At 40.4% G+C, this 15,994-nt stretch overlaps 1 protein-coding gene across 4 annotated transcripts in view; it reads left to right on the top strand.

The window, feature by feature from the left end:
• Nucleotides 1-7,242: 7,242 nt before the first annotated feature.
• Nucleotides 7,243-15,994, top strand: part of SETDB1 (SET domain bifurcated histone lysine methyltransferase 1) — a 30,578-nt gene continuing 21,826 nt past the window's right edge. For 3 of the 4 annotated variants that reach the window (XM_036122947.2, XM_036122945.2, XM_078072473.1), the window contains exons 1-3: nt 7,395-7,556; nt 8,436-8,706; nt 9,505-9,656. In XM_036122947.2, the coding sequence (XP_035978840.1) occupies nt 8,447-8,706; nt 9,505-9,656 (412 nt within the window). In that variant the 5' untranslated portion in view covers nt 7,395-7,556; nt 8,436-8,446. Of the gene's footprint in view, nt 7,360-7,394; nt 7,557-8,435; nt 8,707-9,504; nt 9,657-15,994 lie in introns of those variants that run through there. The other variant, XM_036122946.2, reaches the window with a different exon arrangement.

Genomic DNA, 15,994 nt, shown 5'->3' with positions numbered 1-15,994 from the left:
TAGTCCTTGGTGTGTAGATTCAGGGAGTTGTAATCCACATACCTTGGGTCTCTCTATTTTGTTTTTTGTTTTTGTTTTTGTTTTTGTTTTTGTTTGGGGGGGTCTCTCTGGTTTTATTGCTCATATTATTTCTGTTAATCTGATGTCCTTAAACATTCCTTTCACTCACCTTAAACTGACAGCTTACAGATCCAATCAGTCTGGGAAATTTTATTGGCCAGACACTTTCCAGTGTTTGAAATCTACAAAGTGTGTGTCCGTGTGTGTATGTGTTTTTTGAGTCAATGTTTTAAAATTATTATTATTATAAAAATATAAATGCACACAGTAAAAAAATTTCTCAAACATTACTGAAGCGCTGGGGCGCCTGGGTGACTCAGTCAATTAAGCATCTGCCTTAGCTCAGATCATGATCACCAAGTCCCGGCATAGAGCCCCACATCGGGCTCCCTGCTCAGCGGGGAGTCTGCTTCTCTCTCTGCCCTTCACCCTGCTCGTGCTCTCTCTCTCTGTCTCAAATGAGTAAATAAAATCTTTAAAAAAAACAAAAACAAAACAAAACAAAAAAAAACATTACTGAAGGGTAAAAATGCAGAAAGTTCCTAGATGCTGTCATGTTTCCCAATCCTTCTATCCGGAGGTAACTGCTATTAAGGTAGCTTGTTTTTACATGTATGAATGTGTATCTTTCCAGGAATGTTCCTTTTCTTTTAATTTTTAATGTAATAATTTTGAATGAACTATCCATTTTCATGTTTCAAAATTCAAAAGTTATAAGACAGTGAGTGTACTGTGAAAACCCTTACTCCTTATAGATTCTTGTCTGCCACTTTCCATTTGCCCTCTTCTCAGACACCCAGTATGAGTCTCTTATGTACCCTTCCAGTGATCTTTTATATATATGTAAGAAAAAAATGTTTTTTTAAAGATTTTATTTATTTATTTGAGAGAGAGTGAAAAAGAGAGAGCACGAGCAAGGGGAAGGGCAGAGAGAGGAAGACAAGCTGACTCCCCGCTGAGCTGGGAGCAGATCCCAGGACCCTGAGATCACAACACTTAACGGACTGAGCCACCCAGGTGCCCCGAGGAAAAAAAGTTTAAAAATGTATTATTTAGACAAATAACAGCAGCTATATATCATGTTCTACAGCTGCTCTTCTCATTTAATAATGTTTCTTTTTTTTTTTTTTTAAGATTTTATTTATTTGAGAGAGAGAGAGCCCAAGTAGGCAGAGCAGAGGCAGAGGGAGAGGAGAAGCAGGCTCCCCGCTGAGTGGGAAGCCCGACGCGGGGTTCCTTGCAGGGCTCGTCACAGGGCTCGATCCCAGGAACCTGGGATCATGACCTGAGCTGAAGGCAGATGCTTAACTGACTGAGCCACCCAGGTGCCCCTTAATAATGTTTCTTAAAGATCACTCTGTATCAATGCTGAAAGAGCTTCCTTTTTAAAAAAACATAGTTGAAGAGTATTCCATTGTTTGGGTATGCTATAATATGTTTAACCAACACCTGCTGATGGAAATGTGTATTGTTTCTAAATATTTTGCTATTTCATACAAAGTTACAGATGGTAATTTAGCACTTACCTCGTATCAAAGGTATGCATATTCAAATGAATGCAATTTCAAAGGTATGTAGTTTAATTCTTAGAAGTAGAATTGCTGATTTTAAAAGTATTGCAGAGGGGCGCCTGGGTGGCTCAGTTGTTAAGCATCTGCCTTCAGCTCAGGTCATGATCCCAAGATCCTGGGATCGAGCCCCACATCGGGCTCCCTGCTCAGTGGGGATTCTGCTTCTCCCTTTCCCTCTGCCTTCTGCTTGTGTTCCCTCTCTTGCTGTGTCTCTCTCTGTCAAACAAATAAATAAAATCTTCAAAAAAAATTAAAAAATTAAAAAGTATTGCAGAGTGTACTACATTTTAAAATTGTCAATATTCAAAACTCAGAAGGTTGCATATTTAAAAATATAGATTTTTAACCTCATTTGAAAAATTGGTAATCCAGAAAAATTGTATCTATCACATAGGGCAAAAACTAGCTGGAACTAAGGGTGAGATATGTATTTCTCAGGTGACCACAGTTCTCACCCACCCCATTTGGCTCCTTTACTTTCCTGATGCCTAAAACCCTTTGAATTTTTAATCCCCATATTCTTTCATTTTAATTCTGAGATCACTCAACAATGTTTAGATTATGATTTAATTTCCCTTAAGTCTGTCTGCAGGGAAAGGATCATTTGGCATTCCAAGGTTTTGACCCCTCTGCTATGACTTCTCATGGTCAAGTTTTTTTTTTTTTAAGATTTTATTTATTTATTTGACAGAGAGAGACACAGCAAGAGAGGGAACACAAGCAAGAGGAGTGGGAGAGGGAGAAGCAGGCTTCCCATGAAGCAGGGAGCCTGATGCGGGGCTCCATCCCAGGACCCTGGGATCATGACCTGAGCTGAAGGCAGACGCTTAACGACTGAGCCACCCAGGCGCCCCTTCTCATGGTCAAGTATTAAGTAGCACATGGTTGTTGTTTTTCAATGTATCACAATGGATTACAGGAATGACTGTGCTGAGCACACCAATGTGAGTAGCCCAAGTGACATATCAGTTATTTATTACTTTATATTATTCAACCGGCAATAAGCTATCTACTTCAATAACTTGTACATTTTAATAATATGAGTCATTTATATCAGGGCCTGATCATTTCTTTTTTTTAAAGATTTTATTTATTTATTTGAGAGAGAGAATGAGACAGAGAGCATGAGAGAGGGAAGGGTCAGAGGGAGAAGCAGACTCCCCGCTGAGCAGGGAGCCCGATGCGGGACTCGATCCCGGGACTCCAGGATCATGACCTGAGCCAAAGGCAGCCGCTTAACCAACTGAGCCACCCAGGCGCCCCAGGGCCTGATCATTTCTGACAGTCTTCAGACCTTAATAAAAACAAAGCCAGAGGGGCGCCTGGGTGGTTCAGTCCGTTAAGTGCCTACCTTTGGCTCAGGTCGTGATCTCAGGATCCTGGGATGGAGCCCCGCATTGAGCCCACATTGGGCTTCCTGCTCATCTGGGAGCCGGCTTCTCCCTCTCCCTCTGCCACTCCCCCTGCTTGTGCTCTCGCTGTCGCTCTCTCTCTCTCTCTCTCTCTCTCTCAAATAAATAAATAAATAAATAATCTTAAAAAAAAAAACAACCCAGAGCTTGTTTCCCCAAATATTGAGGCCCTGTCCTGGAAAGGATTACAGAACTCAAACTTGCCTTTCTCAAATTTTAGCAAGCAAACACATTACCTGGAAACCTTACTAAGATTCGGATTCTGATTTAGTACATTCCAAGTGGGGTCAGAGATTCAGAATCTCTAAGAAGCTCTTTGACTGCAGGTTGAGTAGCAAGTGTCTTAGAAGATACTTCCTGAGTCCCACTGCTGATTTCTACCAGACTTCTCAGGGCATTGAAGAAATCAGACTGGATATGCTGCCCTAAATAGCTCCTGTTTCTTTTCAACATTGTCCATTACTTATTTCCACCTCCACTCCCCCCATACATGCGCACATACATCAGAAAGCTGAAAGACTCTAACAGAAACATAATCAGGGCAGAACAGATTTCCCTTCATTCATCACACATTACAGAACACCACATGTACAGGGCAATATGTCAGGTGCTAAGGGAAACAAAGACGATCTAGACAGGTCCTCAGCTTTAAGTTGATCACAGACCAGCAAAGGAGACAGAGACATACAGAGATAACTCACAAGTGGAAGGAACTAAGATAATGGAAGCACACAGACAGGAGTTAGTTCTGCAGAGTGTGAGTGATAGTCTAGGACAGTCTAGGATAGGCTAGTGAGTGATTTCTTTAATTGATGTATAATTGACATACAATTTTATATTAGTTCCAGATGTACAACATAGTGATTTCACAATTCTATACATCACAAAATGCTCACCATGATAAGTGTAGTTACCATCTGTCATGATACAAAGTTATTGCAATATTATTAACTATATTCCCCATACTGTACTTTTCATGCCCATGACTTATTTATTTTATAATCAGAAGTTCATACCTCTTTTTTTTTTTTTTTAGTTTACTTATTTAAGTCATCTCTACACCCAATATGGGGGCCCAAACTCACAACCCTGAGATGAAGAGTCACGTGCTCGTCCAACTGAGCCAGTCAGGCATGTTGTGAAGATCGTACTTCTAAATCCCCTTCACCTGTTTTGCCCATAGCCCCCCAGTCCCTCCCCACCAGTTTGTTCTCTGTACTTATAAGTCTGTTTCTATTCTTCGTTTGATTTTTAGATTGCACATATAAGTGAAATCATATGGTAAGACAGTGTTTCTTAAATTCTGGTCCCCCTACCAGTAGCATAGGCATTTCTGGTAAAATGTTAGACATGCAGATTCTCAGACTCCACCCAAATCTACTCCAAGGTGGGGTGAGGGTGGCAATCTGTATTTTAACAAGCCCTCCAGGTGATTCTGATACATGATAAAGTTTGACAACCGCTGGTCTATGAAAACTTCACAGAGACATTTGAATTGGACCTTAGAGAATTCATATTACAGCAGACAGGAAGAGACGGGGCATTCCAGGAGATCACCACAATGAACGAAGGTATAAGTGTAAAAGTGAAATGTGTAAACACGTTGGGGAAATAGCACTTAACCAGGGGTGTGAAGGGGAAAATGGGAAACATGGCCAGAGAGCTAAGTCAGGACCAAATTTTGAAGAGCCTCAAACTCTATACTGTGAAGTTTGAACTTTATTTTATAGACATAAAGAAAACATAGTTTTAGGGGCACCTGGGTAGCTCAGTCGTTAAGTGTCTGCCTTCAGCTCAGGTCATGATCCCAGGGTCCTGGGATCGAGCCCCGCATTGGGCTCCCTGCTCCGCGGGAAGCCTGCTTCTCCCCGTCCCACTCCCCTTGCTTGTGTTCCCTCTCTCGCTGTGTCTCTCTCTGTCAAATAAATAAATAAAATCTTTAATAAAAAAAAGACCACAAGTTCTAGGGTGCCTGGATGGCTCAGTCGTTAAGCGTCTGCCTTCAGCTCAGGTCGTGATCCTGGGGTCCTGGGATCGAGTCCCATGTTGGGCTCCCCGCTTGGTGGGAAGCCTGCTTCTCCCTCTCCCACTCCCCCTGCTTGTGTTCCTGCTCTCACTCTCTGTCAAATAAATAAACAAAATCTTAAAAAAAAGAAAAAAAAAAAAGACCACAAGCTCTAGGGCCAAACTGCCTGGCTCTGACACTTAATGTAATTGTGTGTCTCAGTTTTTTCATTCATAAAAAAGAGACAATAACAGTTCCTACCTTATAGGACTATTGTGAGGATTAAATAAATTAATAATTGTAAAGTGCTTAGAACAGTGCCTAGTATGAAGCAAACATTCAATAAATATGGTATGTGTGTGCATGTGTGTTTTACAGGGAGGAGTAGTCTAAAATTTCTAGCTCACATTAGAAAATAATATCATAAGATGAGTTAGGAACATGCTGAATTTGAAATATCTAGAGGACACTTTCATTTCTCTGTACCTCAATTCCTAGTGTCTTAACAGTTGGAAATAGGGACTTACAGGACACCGGTGGACAGGTGAAATGAGCAAAGATAAAGTGTGGTTACAAGGAGAGGATTTCAAGGCTGCCCGAACCTGTTTCCAGTCTTACACAGAAGGTTCTGGTTTATACCTTTTAAATGAAGTTAGGTGCGGTTAGTGTAAAGATAGCTGAACAAATTAAAGCAATAACAAAATAATGTAGTAGTCAATATTGCTGGTTCATCAAATACAACTGGTTCTCTCTCCTTCCAGATATGAGACATGATTGTACTTTCCAGCCCCCTTGTGTTTGGGTAGGGCCTTATGACTCAGTCAGAACGATGAGTTGTTAATGAAAGTGTCCTGAATCACTTTAACTGCCAATATGAGACCGTTAGTGGTCTCCTTCTGGCCTGACTTACTCATCAGCCTGGGTTCCTGAGTAGATATCCTAGCAGAGCTCCAATGTCAACTAGAGATGATTATGCAGCATGAGCAAGAAATGCATGGTTTTTGTTTTAAGCTTTTGGAATTGTTTGTTTCCACAGCACAACTTAGTCTATCCTGATGCAGCTATTATTTTAAGACCTATCAAATGCTTAAAAATTAAATAGTTAACATCCAATCTTAATGAGGGTGGGGGGAAACATACTTTCAGAGATTTGCTAGCGGGAGCAAAAATTGTTTCAAACTTTTTGAATAGTAATTTGACAGAAGATTCTATTAAAGTGGGAAAAAAAGAGTACATATATACCTATATATACATACATATATATGCATGTGTGTATATATATACCTTTTATTCAGATTCCATTCTGGGGAATCTCTTCCACAGAAATAAAAGTACTACTTCAAAAGGATGTTAATGTTTATTGTTGTACTATTTGTAGTAGCTAAAAACTGAGAACATCTTTCTAAATATGATTTAACCATACTATTAAGTATTATGCAATTGTCAAAAAGACAAATGTTACAGTTTTTATTGTCTTCAAGGGATGTCCACGTGTGAAATAAAAGAAAAACAAAACAAAATCCACATTCAGGGGTGTCTGCCTGGCTCAGCTGGCAGAGCATGCAACACTTGATTTCAGGGTTGTGAGTTCAAGCTCCACACTGGGTATAAAGATTACTTAAAAATAAAACCTTTAAAAAAAAATCCACATTCACAGGGCGCCTGGGTAGCTCAGTCGGTTAAGCGTCTGCCTTCCGCTCAGGTCATGATCTCGAGGTCCTGGAATCGAGCCCTGCATTGGGCTCCCTGCTCAGCAGAGAACCTGCTTCTCTCTCTCCCTCTGCTGCTCCCCCTGCTTGTGCTCTGTCTCTCTCTGTGTCAGATAAATAAATATTCTTTTAAAAAAAAAACCCACATGCATGACCTTGTACATACAAACCTAGAAAACTAAGCTATTTTACCTCAAAGGAGCAGGAGTAATACGTGATGGAGGGAGGAGAGGATATTACCACGTTTTTCCTATTACATCTTGATATTCCTCCACTTGTTACAATTTGTACCACTTCTGCAATAAAACCAAAACTGGGTGAGGAAAAAAAAATCTAAACCTAAGTGTTTGGCTACTGAGTCTTTACACGATAAACTTAACATTGCTGCCATTAGTTGGGGTTGGCGGAAAAGGCGGAGCTTCTGCAATATACTCCAGGCCACGCCTACTTTACCCGGCCATTTGTCTCCCACGTGTGCCCTGGACGGCTGTGCTTTGACGCATGCGTACTTGCCTGAGTTTGCCTGGCCTTGCAGGGGCGCTCAGGGGCCTTGGGTTTGACCCCGTCAGGCCACCGTTGTGTCGACCGGAACGGCACCTGAGGTTTGCTTCCGGGCGTCTCTTTCGCTTCCCTTTCCCTCCCTCCCTCACGCTTCTTCCCCTCCCCCTGCTCCCTTTCCCTTACGGTTTCGTTCTACCGCATCGAGGCCGACCCCTGAGTCTCGAGTCTGGGGTCTGGCTGGTGGAAAAGAACTGTTGTAGCTGGAAGCAGGGAGGTGTGGGAAATACTGTTAATTGAGGTATTTGGAGACCAGGGGCCTGTCTGGAATGTTTTGTTTGTGGGAGGAGGTTGGGCGAGGGTGGGAAGGAAGTCTTCTCCGGGAGGCGAGCGGGGGCGGGGTTGAGCTGGGTTTGCGGGGTGGGTGGGACGCACCCCAAAAAGGGTAGCGCGGGGGTGGGGCGGTGTGCGGGCAAAGGAAAAATGGAGGCGGTGAGAACTGGACCTGGGGTCGCACGGCATTCTGGCATCAGTTTTGCTTTAACCGTTTGATCAAAAAAGCAGTTAACACCAATGTATGGGTTATTTGAATTGTACTTTTTAGGTAACCACATTTTATTCCCAGATTGCTTTAATTTCCTTTTACTTTTGGGAAACCTCTTTGCTTTTGAATGCTTAAGTGTTAATAGACTTTAAAAAGTAAATTTCCACTTGGAAGCAAAGTAATGTAAGGGGAACAAGTAGTTAAAGAGGAAACAACGAGTTAGTGAGTTATAGACCAATCGCTTCCCTCCAGGTGGAGATAAGTGTTCAAACTGGCATAGCATGCAAACAAAGATTTCCCTCTTTAGTGAATTAAGGAACACAGGTCACAGAAATACCTTCCTCAGCAAATTGGTTCTCTTCCGTTTCCTAAAACATTATTTTCGGTAGCTCCCTGTTGCATAATACATGTTCTCCATACCCTCAAACTTTTAAATCTTAGGCCCATAGTCTATAGGATGAGATAAGAATGCTACAAAATCTTAGCGTCAGATACAGGAGAATGGAGAGAGAGAACATAGAATCAAACTTAACTGTATTTGAATAACAAGCAGTAGTGTAGGAATGAGTTTTATTAGGATACTGAAATTTGGTGGTGATGACTCCAAAGGTAATCTTAGTTTTCTCTTCCATGTAGAGGACAACAGCATGTCCTCCCTCCCTGGGTGCATTGGTTTGGATGCAGCAACAGCTGCAGTGGAGTCTGAAGAGATTGCAGAGCTGCAACAGGCAGTGGTTGAGGAGCTGGGGATCTCGATGGAGGAACTTCGGCAGTTCATCGATGAAGAACTAGAAAAGATGGACTGTGTACAGCAGCGTAAGAAGCAACTAGCAGAGTTGGAAACGTGGGTAATACAGAAGGAATCTGAGGTGGCCCATGTTGACCAGCTCTTTGATGATGCATCCAGGTGAGGACTACCTGGAAAATAGGAAATCTCCCCTTTGGCAGACATTTTAGAAGTATAATTGTTCATGATATTGTGCTAAGCACTTCATACTTTACAAGGTACAAATGTATAGAATCTTCCTTCATAGGTTAGGATCCAAAATCTGACCTCATAACCACCCATATATAGAATGTTCATCTATCAGAAGCTAATGTATGGGCAGCAGTAGGGGAGTTCAGGTCTTGAGTCCCTTCCCCTTCTTTCTTCTCTACTCTGCTTCCAAACAATTGCTTTGTTTTATTAGTAGGATGATCTAGGGAGTGAGGATTGTAAAGTGTTGTTGTCTTATGTAACTGGAGCCCTGTATCTACTCCAAAAGTCCCAGAAGATTTGTGTCTGGTACCTTAGTTGTCACTTAGAACACATTTTCAATTAATAAGGTAAATGATGAAATGTGGTTGAGAGGACTGTACTCAGGGCTTATTTTGGATTTTTGAGGCACTGGTCTGGAAACCACTATTTAAACATTTTTCTATGAGAAAAGCATTTTAAATTCTAAATGAAAGATGCCTGGTTGGCTCAGTTGGGTAAGTGTCCTACTCTTGACTTCGGCTCAGGTCTTGATCTCAGGGTGGTGAGTTCAAGCCCCACATTGGGCATGGAGCCTATTTAAAAAATAAAAATAAAAATGAATTCTAAATGGAGACACTTGGCCTGTTTAAATTGAGGTCAGTGTATACTTAAATATATATAAATTCTGATGGCTTTTACACCTATTTCTTCTGGCTTTGACCTTTTCTACATGTGTTCCAATATTAGGGCAGTGACTAACTGTGAGTCTTTGGTGAAGGACTTTTATTCCAAACTGGGTCTACAATACCGGGACAGTAGCTCTGAGGATGAAGCTTCCCGGCCTACAGAAATAATCGAGATTCCTGATGAAGATGATGATGTCCTCAGTATTGATTCAGGTAAGAGATAAGGGTCCAGGTAGAAAGTTGAGGATTGAAATTGAAAGACAGGAAGTTAAGCAGATAAAAGAAGAAAGGAGAAACCATTGTCACTGACTACATATTCCAAACTGTTGGACTTGTCTGTTACCAAAGAAATAGAACATTATTAGTATCATAGATGTCCCCTATGTACTACTTCCTGATTGAATGACTTTTCTTTCTCCATTCTGTGTAACTTCTATTCTGAATTCCCTTCCTTTTCTTTATAGGTGGCATTAGCACCTATGTATATATCTCAAAATGGTAGATTGTTTGATTTTGTCTATTTTTGAGGGGTTTTTTTTTAGGTATAATTTATATACTATAAAATTCACATACTTTTAAGTGTAGTTTGAGTTTTAGTAAATTTATACAGTAGTGCAGTCTTCACAGTCCAATTTAAGAATACTTGGCATTACCCCAAAACATCCCTCACATCTATTTGCCTACATTCTCTATTTTCACCCCCAAGTAACCACTGATCTGCTTGCTTCCTTTTTGCCTTCTCTAGAAATTTTGTGTAAATAGAATCACAATTTATTGTCTTTTGTTTCTGGTTTCTGTCACTTAGCATAATGAATTTTGAGATTAATCTATGTTATTGCATGTATCCATAGTGTGCTCCCCCTTTTTTTTGCTGAATAATATTCCATTTTATAGATATACCACAGGTTTTTATCCATTCTTTAATTGATAAATATTTGGGTTGTTTCCAGTTTGGGGGCTATTAGGAATAATGCTGCTATGTACATTTCTATATAAATCTTTATATGGGCATTATGTTTCATGTCTCTTGGATATTCCACCTAGGAGTAGAATTGCTAGGTCTTAGGGTGGGTGTATGTTTGAGTTTTTAGGAAACTGCCTTACTGTTTTCAAAAGTGGCTGTACCATTTTATATTCCCACTAGCAAAGTATGGGGTTCCAGTTTCTTTACGTCCTTGTCAGTGCTTGGTATTGTCAGTCTTTTAGCCATTCTAGTGTGTGTGTGGTATCAAATTGTGATCATAGTTTGCATTTCCCTAAGGAAGTTGAGCATCTTTTCACATACTTACTTGCCATTTATCTATGTTCTCTGGGGAAACATCTATTCAAATCTTTAGTCTTTTTTTTTTAATTGGGTTGTCTTTTTATTATTGACTTAGAGAACTTAGGCTTTAGGTACAATTCATTTATCAGATATATTTTACACTTTCTCTCAGATGTGATCTTTTCATTTTCTTAATGGTGTCTTTTAAGAGAAAGCTTCTCAAGGTAAGAGTTGAGGGTGGTTCGGGGCGCCTGGGTGGCTCAGTCGTTGGGCGTCTGCCTTCAGTTCAGGTCATGATCTCAGGGTCCTGGGATCGAGCCCCACATCGGGCTCCCTGCTCAGCGGGGAGCCTGCTTCTCCCTCTCCCAGTCCCCCTGCTGGTGTTCCCTCTCTCATTGTGTCTCTCTCTGTCAAATAAATAAAATCTTTAAAAAAAAAAAAGAGTTGAGGGCGCCTGGGTGGCTCAGTTGTTAAGCGTCTGCCTTCGGCTCAGGTCATGATCCCAGGGTCCCGGGATCGAGTCCCACATCGGGCTCCCTGCTCGGCAGGAAGTCTGCTTCTCCCTCTCCCACTCCCCCTGCTTGTGTTCCTGCTCTCGCTATCTCTGTCTCTGTCAAATAAATAAGTAAGATCTTTAAAAAAAAAAATTTTTTTTATTGTGGTCAGAAAATATATTTTGTATTATTTTAATCCTTTTAAATTTATTTAAATATTTTTTATTTATTTATTTATTTTAATTAATTTATTTTTTTTTTAAAGATTTTATTTATTTGACAGAGAGAGTGAGAGAGCACAAGCAGGGGGAAGCAGTAGAAGGAGAGGGAGAAGCAGGGTTCCCGCGGAGCAGTGAGCCCAATGCAGGGCTCGATCCCAGGACCCTGGGATCATGACCTGAGCCGAAGGCAGACACTTAACCGACTGAGCCACCCAGGCGCCCCTATTTAAATATTTTTTTAATGACCTAGCATATTGTCTGTCCTGGAGAATGATCCATGTGTGCTTGAAAAGAATTTGTATTCTTCTGCTGTTGGATGGAGTATTTTATAAATGTTGGTTAGGTTAAGTTGGCTAATAGTGCTGTTCAAGTTCGTTTCCTTATTAATTTTCTGTCTAGTTGTTTTAACAATTACTTGGAAAGGAGTTTTGAAATTTTGAACTAAAATTGTTGAATTGTTTGTCCTTTCAATTTATTTCAGTTTTCGCTTCTTGTATTTTGGAGTCTGTTATGTATACATTTATAGTGGATTTTTTATTATTAAAAGATCTCTCTGTGTTTCAAGCGATATCGCTTTTCTTAAAGTCTGTTTTAGCAGATATTAATATAGCATTTCCATTTTTATTATGATTACCGTTTGCATGTTGTGTCTTTTTCTGTCCTTTTACTTAAAATCTGTTTCTGTCTTTGAATTTAGTGTATCTCTTACAGACAGTATATAGTTAGATTTTGTGGTTTTTTTAAATCCAGTCTCACAGTTTCTGGCTTTTAATTAGTTTTGAGTCCATTCATGTGAATCCATATGGGTGGATTTACATCAATCATTTTGCTCTTTTCCACCCCATATTTTTTGTATTTATCTGTTTTTTACTGCCTTCTTTGTGTCAAACAAATATTTCAGTAAATCATTTTAATTCCTCTGATTTTTTTTTTTTTTTTAGCTTTTTAAAAAGTGCTTGCATATTCATCTGATCATTATCTACTACAAGTTAATACTGACTTAATTCTGGTAAAATATAGCAACTTTGCACCAGGATAGCTCCATTTTCACTCTCTTCTTGGGTGATACTGTCGTCAAATATATTGCACCTGCATATGTTTAAAGCCAGCAATTTAGTGTTACAATTATTGCAAGGACCAATCTTATTTTTAAAGAAGTTATGGGAAGAAAAGAGAAAAATATATATTTACCCAGATGTTTACATTTTCATTGCTCTTCATTCCTTCCTATGGATCTGAGTTACCATCTAGTGTCATCTTTTTCCAGTCGGAAAGATTTCCTTTAATATTTCTTGTAGTTCTGCTAAAAGTGGATTCTCTGCCTTTGTTTACCTGGGATATAAAATTCTTTTTTTTTAAAGATTTATTTATATTTATTTTTAGAGGGGGAGAGAGCGAGCGCGAGTGAGTGCATGCACAAGCAGGAGGGGCAGAGGGAGAAGGAGAGAGTATCTCAAGCAGACTCTGTGCTGAGCATGGAGCCTGGCACAGGGCTTGATCTCGCAACCCTGAGATCGTGATCTGAGCCAAAACCAAGAGTCTGACGCTTAACCGACCGTGCCACCCAGGCACCCCTGGGATACAGAATTCTTTTGTTTGTTTTAAGATTTTATTTACTTATTTACCTGACAGAGAGAGAGAGAACACAAGCAGGGGGAGCGGCAGGGAGAGGGAGAAGCAGGCTCCCTACTGAGTAAGGAGCCCAATGTGGGGCTCGATCCCAGGACCGTGGGATTATGACCTGAGCTGAAGGCAGACGCCCAACAGACTGAGCCACCCAGGCACCCCATGGGATATAGAATTCTTGATTGGCTGTTTCCTTTTGGCACTTTGAATATGCCATTCCAGTGCCTTCTGGTCTCCATTATTTCTGATGGAAAGTCAGATGAAATTGTTGTTTGTATTCTGGGTATGAGTCATTTTTGTCTTACAGCTTTAAAGATTTTCTCTTTTGATTTTAGTAGTTTGACTAGGTTGTGTCTAGGTATAATTCTCTCTGTATTTGTCCTACTTGAGATTCATTGAATTTGGACTGTAGTTTCAGGTTTTTCATCAAATTTAGAAGTGTTTCAGTCATTTCTTTTTTTAAAATATATTTTTTTTCAATACATTTTTTTAAGATTTTATTTTTAAGTAATCCCTACACCCATTATGGGGCTCGAACTTACGACCCCAAGATCAAGTTGCACACTCTACCAACTGAGCCAGCCAGGTGCCCCATTCTCTCTCCCCTTGCCTTCTCAGATCCATGTTACATATATGGTAGAATGCCTCACATTGACCCATATGTCTCAGAAGCTGTTCATTTTTCTTCAGTCTTCTCTTTGTGCTTTGAATGGGACAATTTCTCTATATAGGAATCTATATTCTAGCTTACTTATTCTATCATTTTAAATTTGCTTTTTTAGCTTCTCTAGTGAATGTTTCAGTTTTTGTAATTTCAACTCCAGAATTACCATTTGCTTCCTTTTATAATCAGGTCTTTTGTTTACTAAGTATTAGCATATTTTTCTTTTTTTAAGTCTTTGAATGTAATTTCTTTTTTTTTTTTAAAGATTTTATTTATTTATTTGACAGAGAGAGAGAGAGCAAGAGCAGGAACACAAGCAGGGGGAGTGGGACAGGGAGAAGCAGGCTTCCTGCCAAGCAGGGAGCCCGATGTGGGACTCGATCCCAGGACCCTGGGATCATGACCTGAGCTGAAGGCAGCCGCTTAACGACTGAGCCACCCAGGCGCCCTGAATGTAATTTCTTTTAGGTCTTTGAGCATATTTATAAATCCAGTATCTAGGCCCATGCAGCAAGTCAGTTTCTATTGCCATGGTTTGTTCCGAGTATAGGTCGCACTTTCCTGTTTCTTTGAACGTCACCATTTTTTGTGTTGGAAGCTGGACATTTAGATAATATAGCAACTCTGAATTTTAATTTAAAGCTGCTATTTTCTTTTTCTTTTTTTTGGTGGGGGAGGGGCAGAGGGAGAGAGAGAATCTTAAGCAGGCTCCATGCCTAGCACAGAGCCTGATGCGAGGCTCAATTTCATGATCCTGAGATCATGACCTGGGCCGAAATCAAGAGTCAGACGCTTAACCAACTGAGCCACCCAGGCACCCCTCTGGTTTCTGTTTTTGGTTTTTTTTCATTCTTTTTCTTTTTTTTAAAAATAATTTTTCTTATACTGCCAACTCTGTCTTCCCTTTAGTGTGCAGCTGATGTCTCTGCTTGGTTTTTAAATTTACTATATATTAGCTTGGATCCTAACAGTTGACCCCCTTTTTTAAAATAGTTTAGCCGGGGTGCCTGGGTGGCTCAGTTGTTAAGTGTCTGCCTTTGGCTCAGGTCATGATCCCGGGGTCCTGGGATCGAGCCCCGCATCTGGCTCCTTGCTCAGCGGGAGGCCTGCTTTTCCCTCTCCACTCCCCCTGCTTGTGTTCCCTGTCCTGCTGTGTCTCTGTCAAATAAATAAATAAAATCTTTGAAAAATTAAAATAAAATAAAATAGTTTAGCCATTCAGTTTTACAGAAGTATAGAGAATACATTCAGAGTTGCATCTAGTTCTCAAGTCTCCATTGGGTTTCTTGGATCTTTTCTGTATATACATAGTTTAGCAGTCACCCACAGAATTCATATTCGCTTTTATATACATTAGCTTGGCTCCTAACCGTTGCCCCCCTCCTTTTTTTGCAGAGTTTAACCAGTGAGTTGTGGGGTTTTTTTGTTTTTTGGGTTTTTGTTTTTGTTTTTCCCCTAAGGATTTATTTATTTATTTTAGAGAGAGTGTGGAGGGGAGGGGCAAAGGGAAAGGAGAGAGAGACCTAAGCAGACTCCACAATGAGTGCAGAGCCCAACATGGGGTTTGATCCCATGAACCTGAGATCATGAGCTGAGCCAAAGTCAAGAGTCAGACGCTCAACAGACTGCGCCACCCATGTGCGCTTAGCCAGTGAGTTTTACAGAGGTATAGAGAATTCATTCAGAGTTGCTTCTAGTTCTCAAGTCTCCATTGACTCTCCTGGGTCTTCTCTGCATGTACCTTGTTTAGCAGTCACTCAAGAATGTATGGAGAATTTATTTAAGCCTGTCTACAGCTCTCTCATTTTCAGGATCTCCTTGTTAAATTTCTGACTGGTTTGCTGCTCACACTAAACAAGAGCTGCAACCTCAGACTAACAGAGCTGCTCCTTGTCATGGCTAGCGCCTCAGTGGTAAAGCCGTAGTTTCTGCTCACCCAACTAGAGGTGGAGTAGGGATGGGAGCTGCCCCAGGCAAGAGGTCCACAGACTTAACCTTCCTTGTCAGAATTTTAGCAGTTTTTTAAGAACAAATACTTCTCAGTTTGTTGTCTTTGGTCACTTTCCAGTGCCCTGAATTGATTGTTTTTAATAATTTTTTTCTAGTTTTATACTTGTTTTCTGCAGTTTTATACTTGTTCCCCTTCTGCATAGGGGAATCATCCTTTTCATATCACTATTATCAGAAGTGCCATAGTTTTGCCTATTTCTTAACTGTATAAATGGAATCTTAGTATATGCATTTTTCAGTCATTTCTTTAACATCATGCTGATGTGTGATGC

This window comes from Halichoerus grypus, chromosome 5 (genome assembly GCF_964656455.1).
Source record: "Halichoerus grypus chromosome 5, mHalGry1.hap1.1, whole genome shotgun sequence".
NCBI lineage: Eukaryota > Metazoa > Chordata > Mammalia > Carnivora > Phocidae > Halichoerus > Halichoerus grypus.
This window is presented reverse-complemented; position numbering and strand designations above follow the sequence as displayed.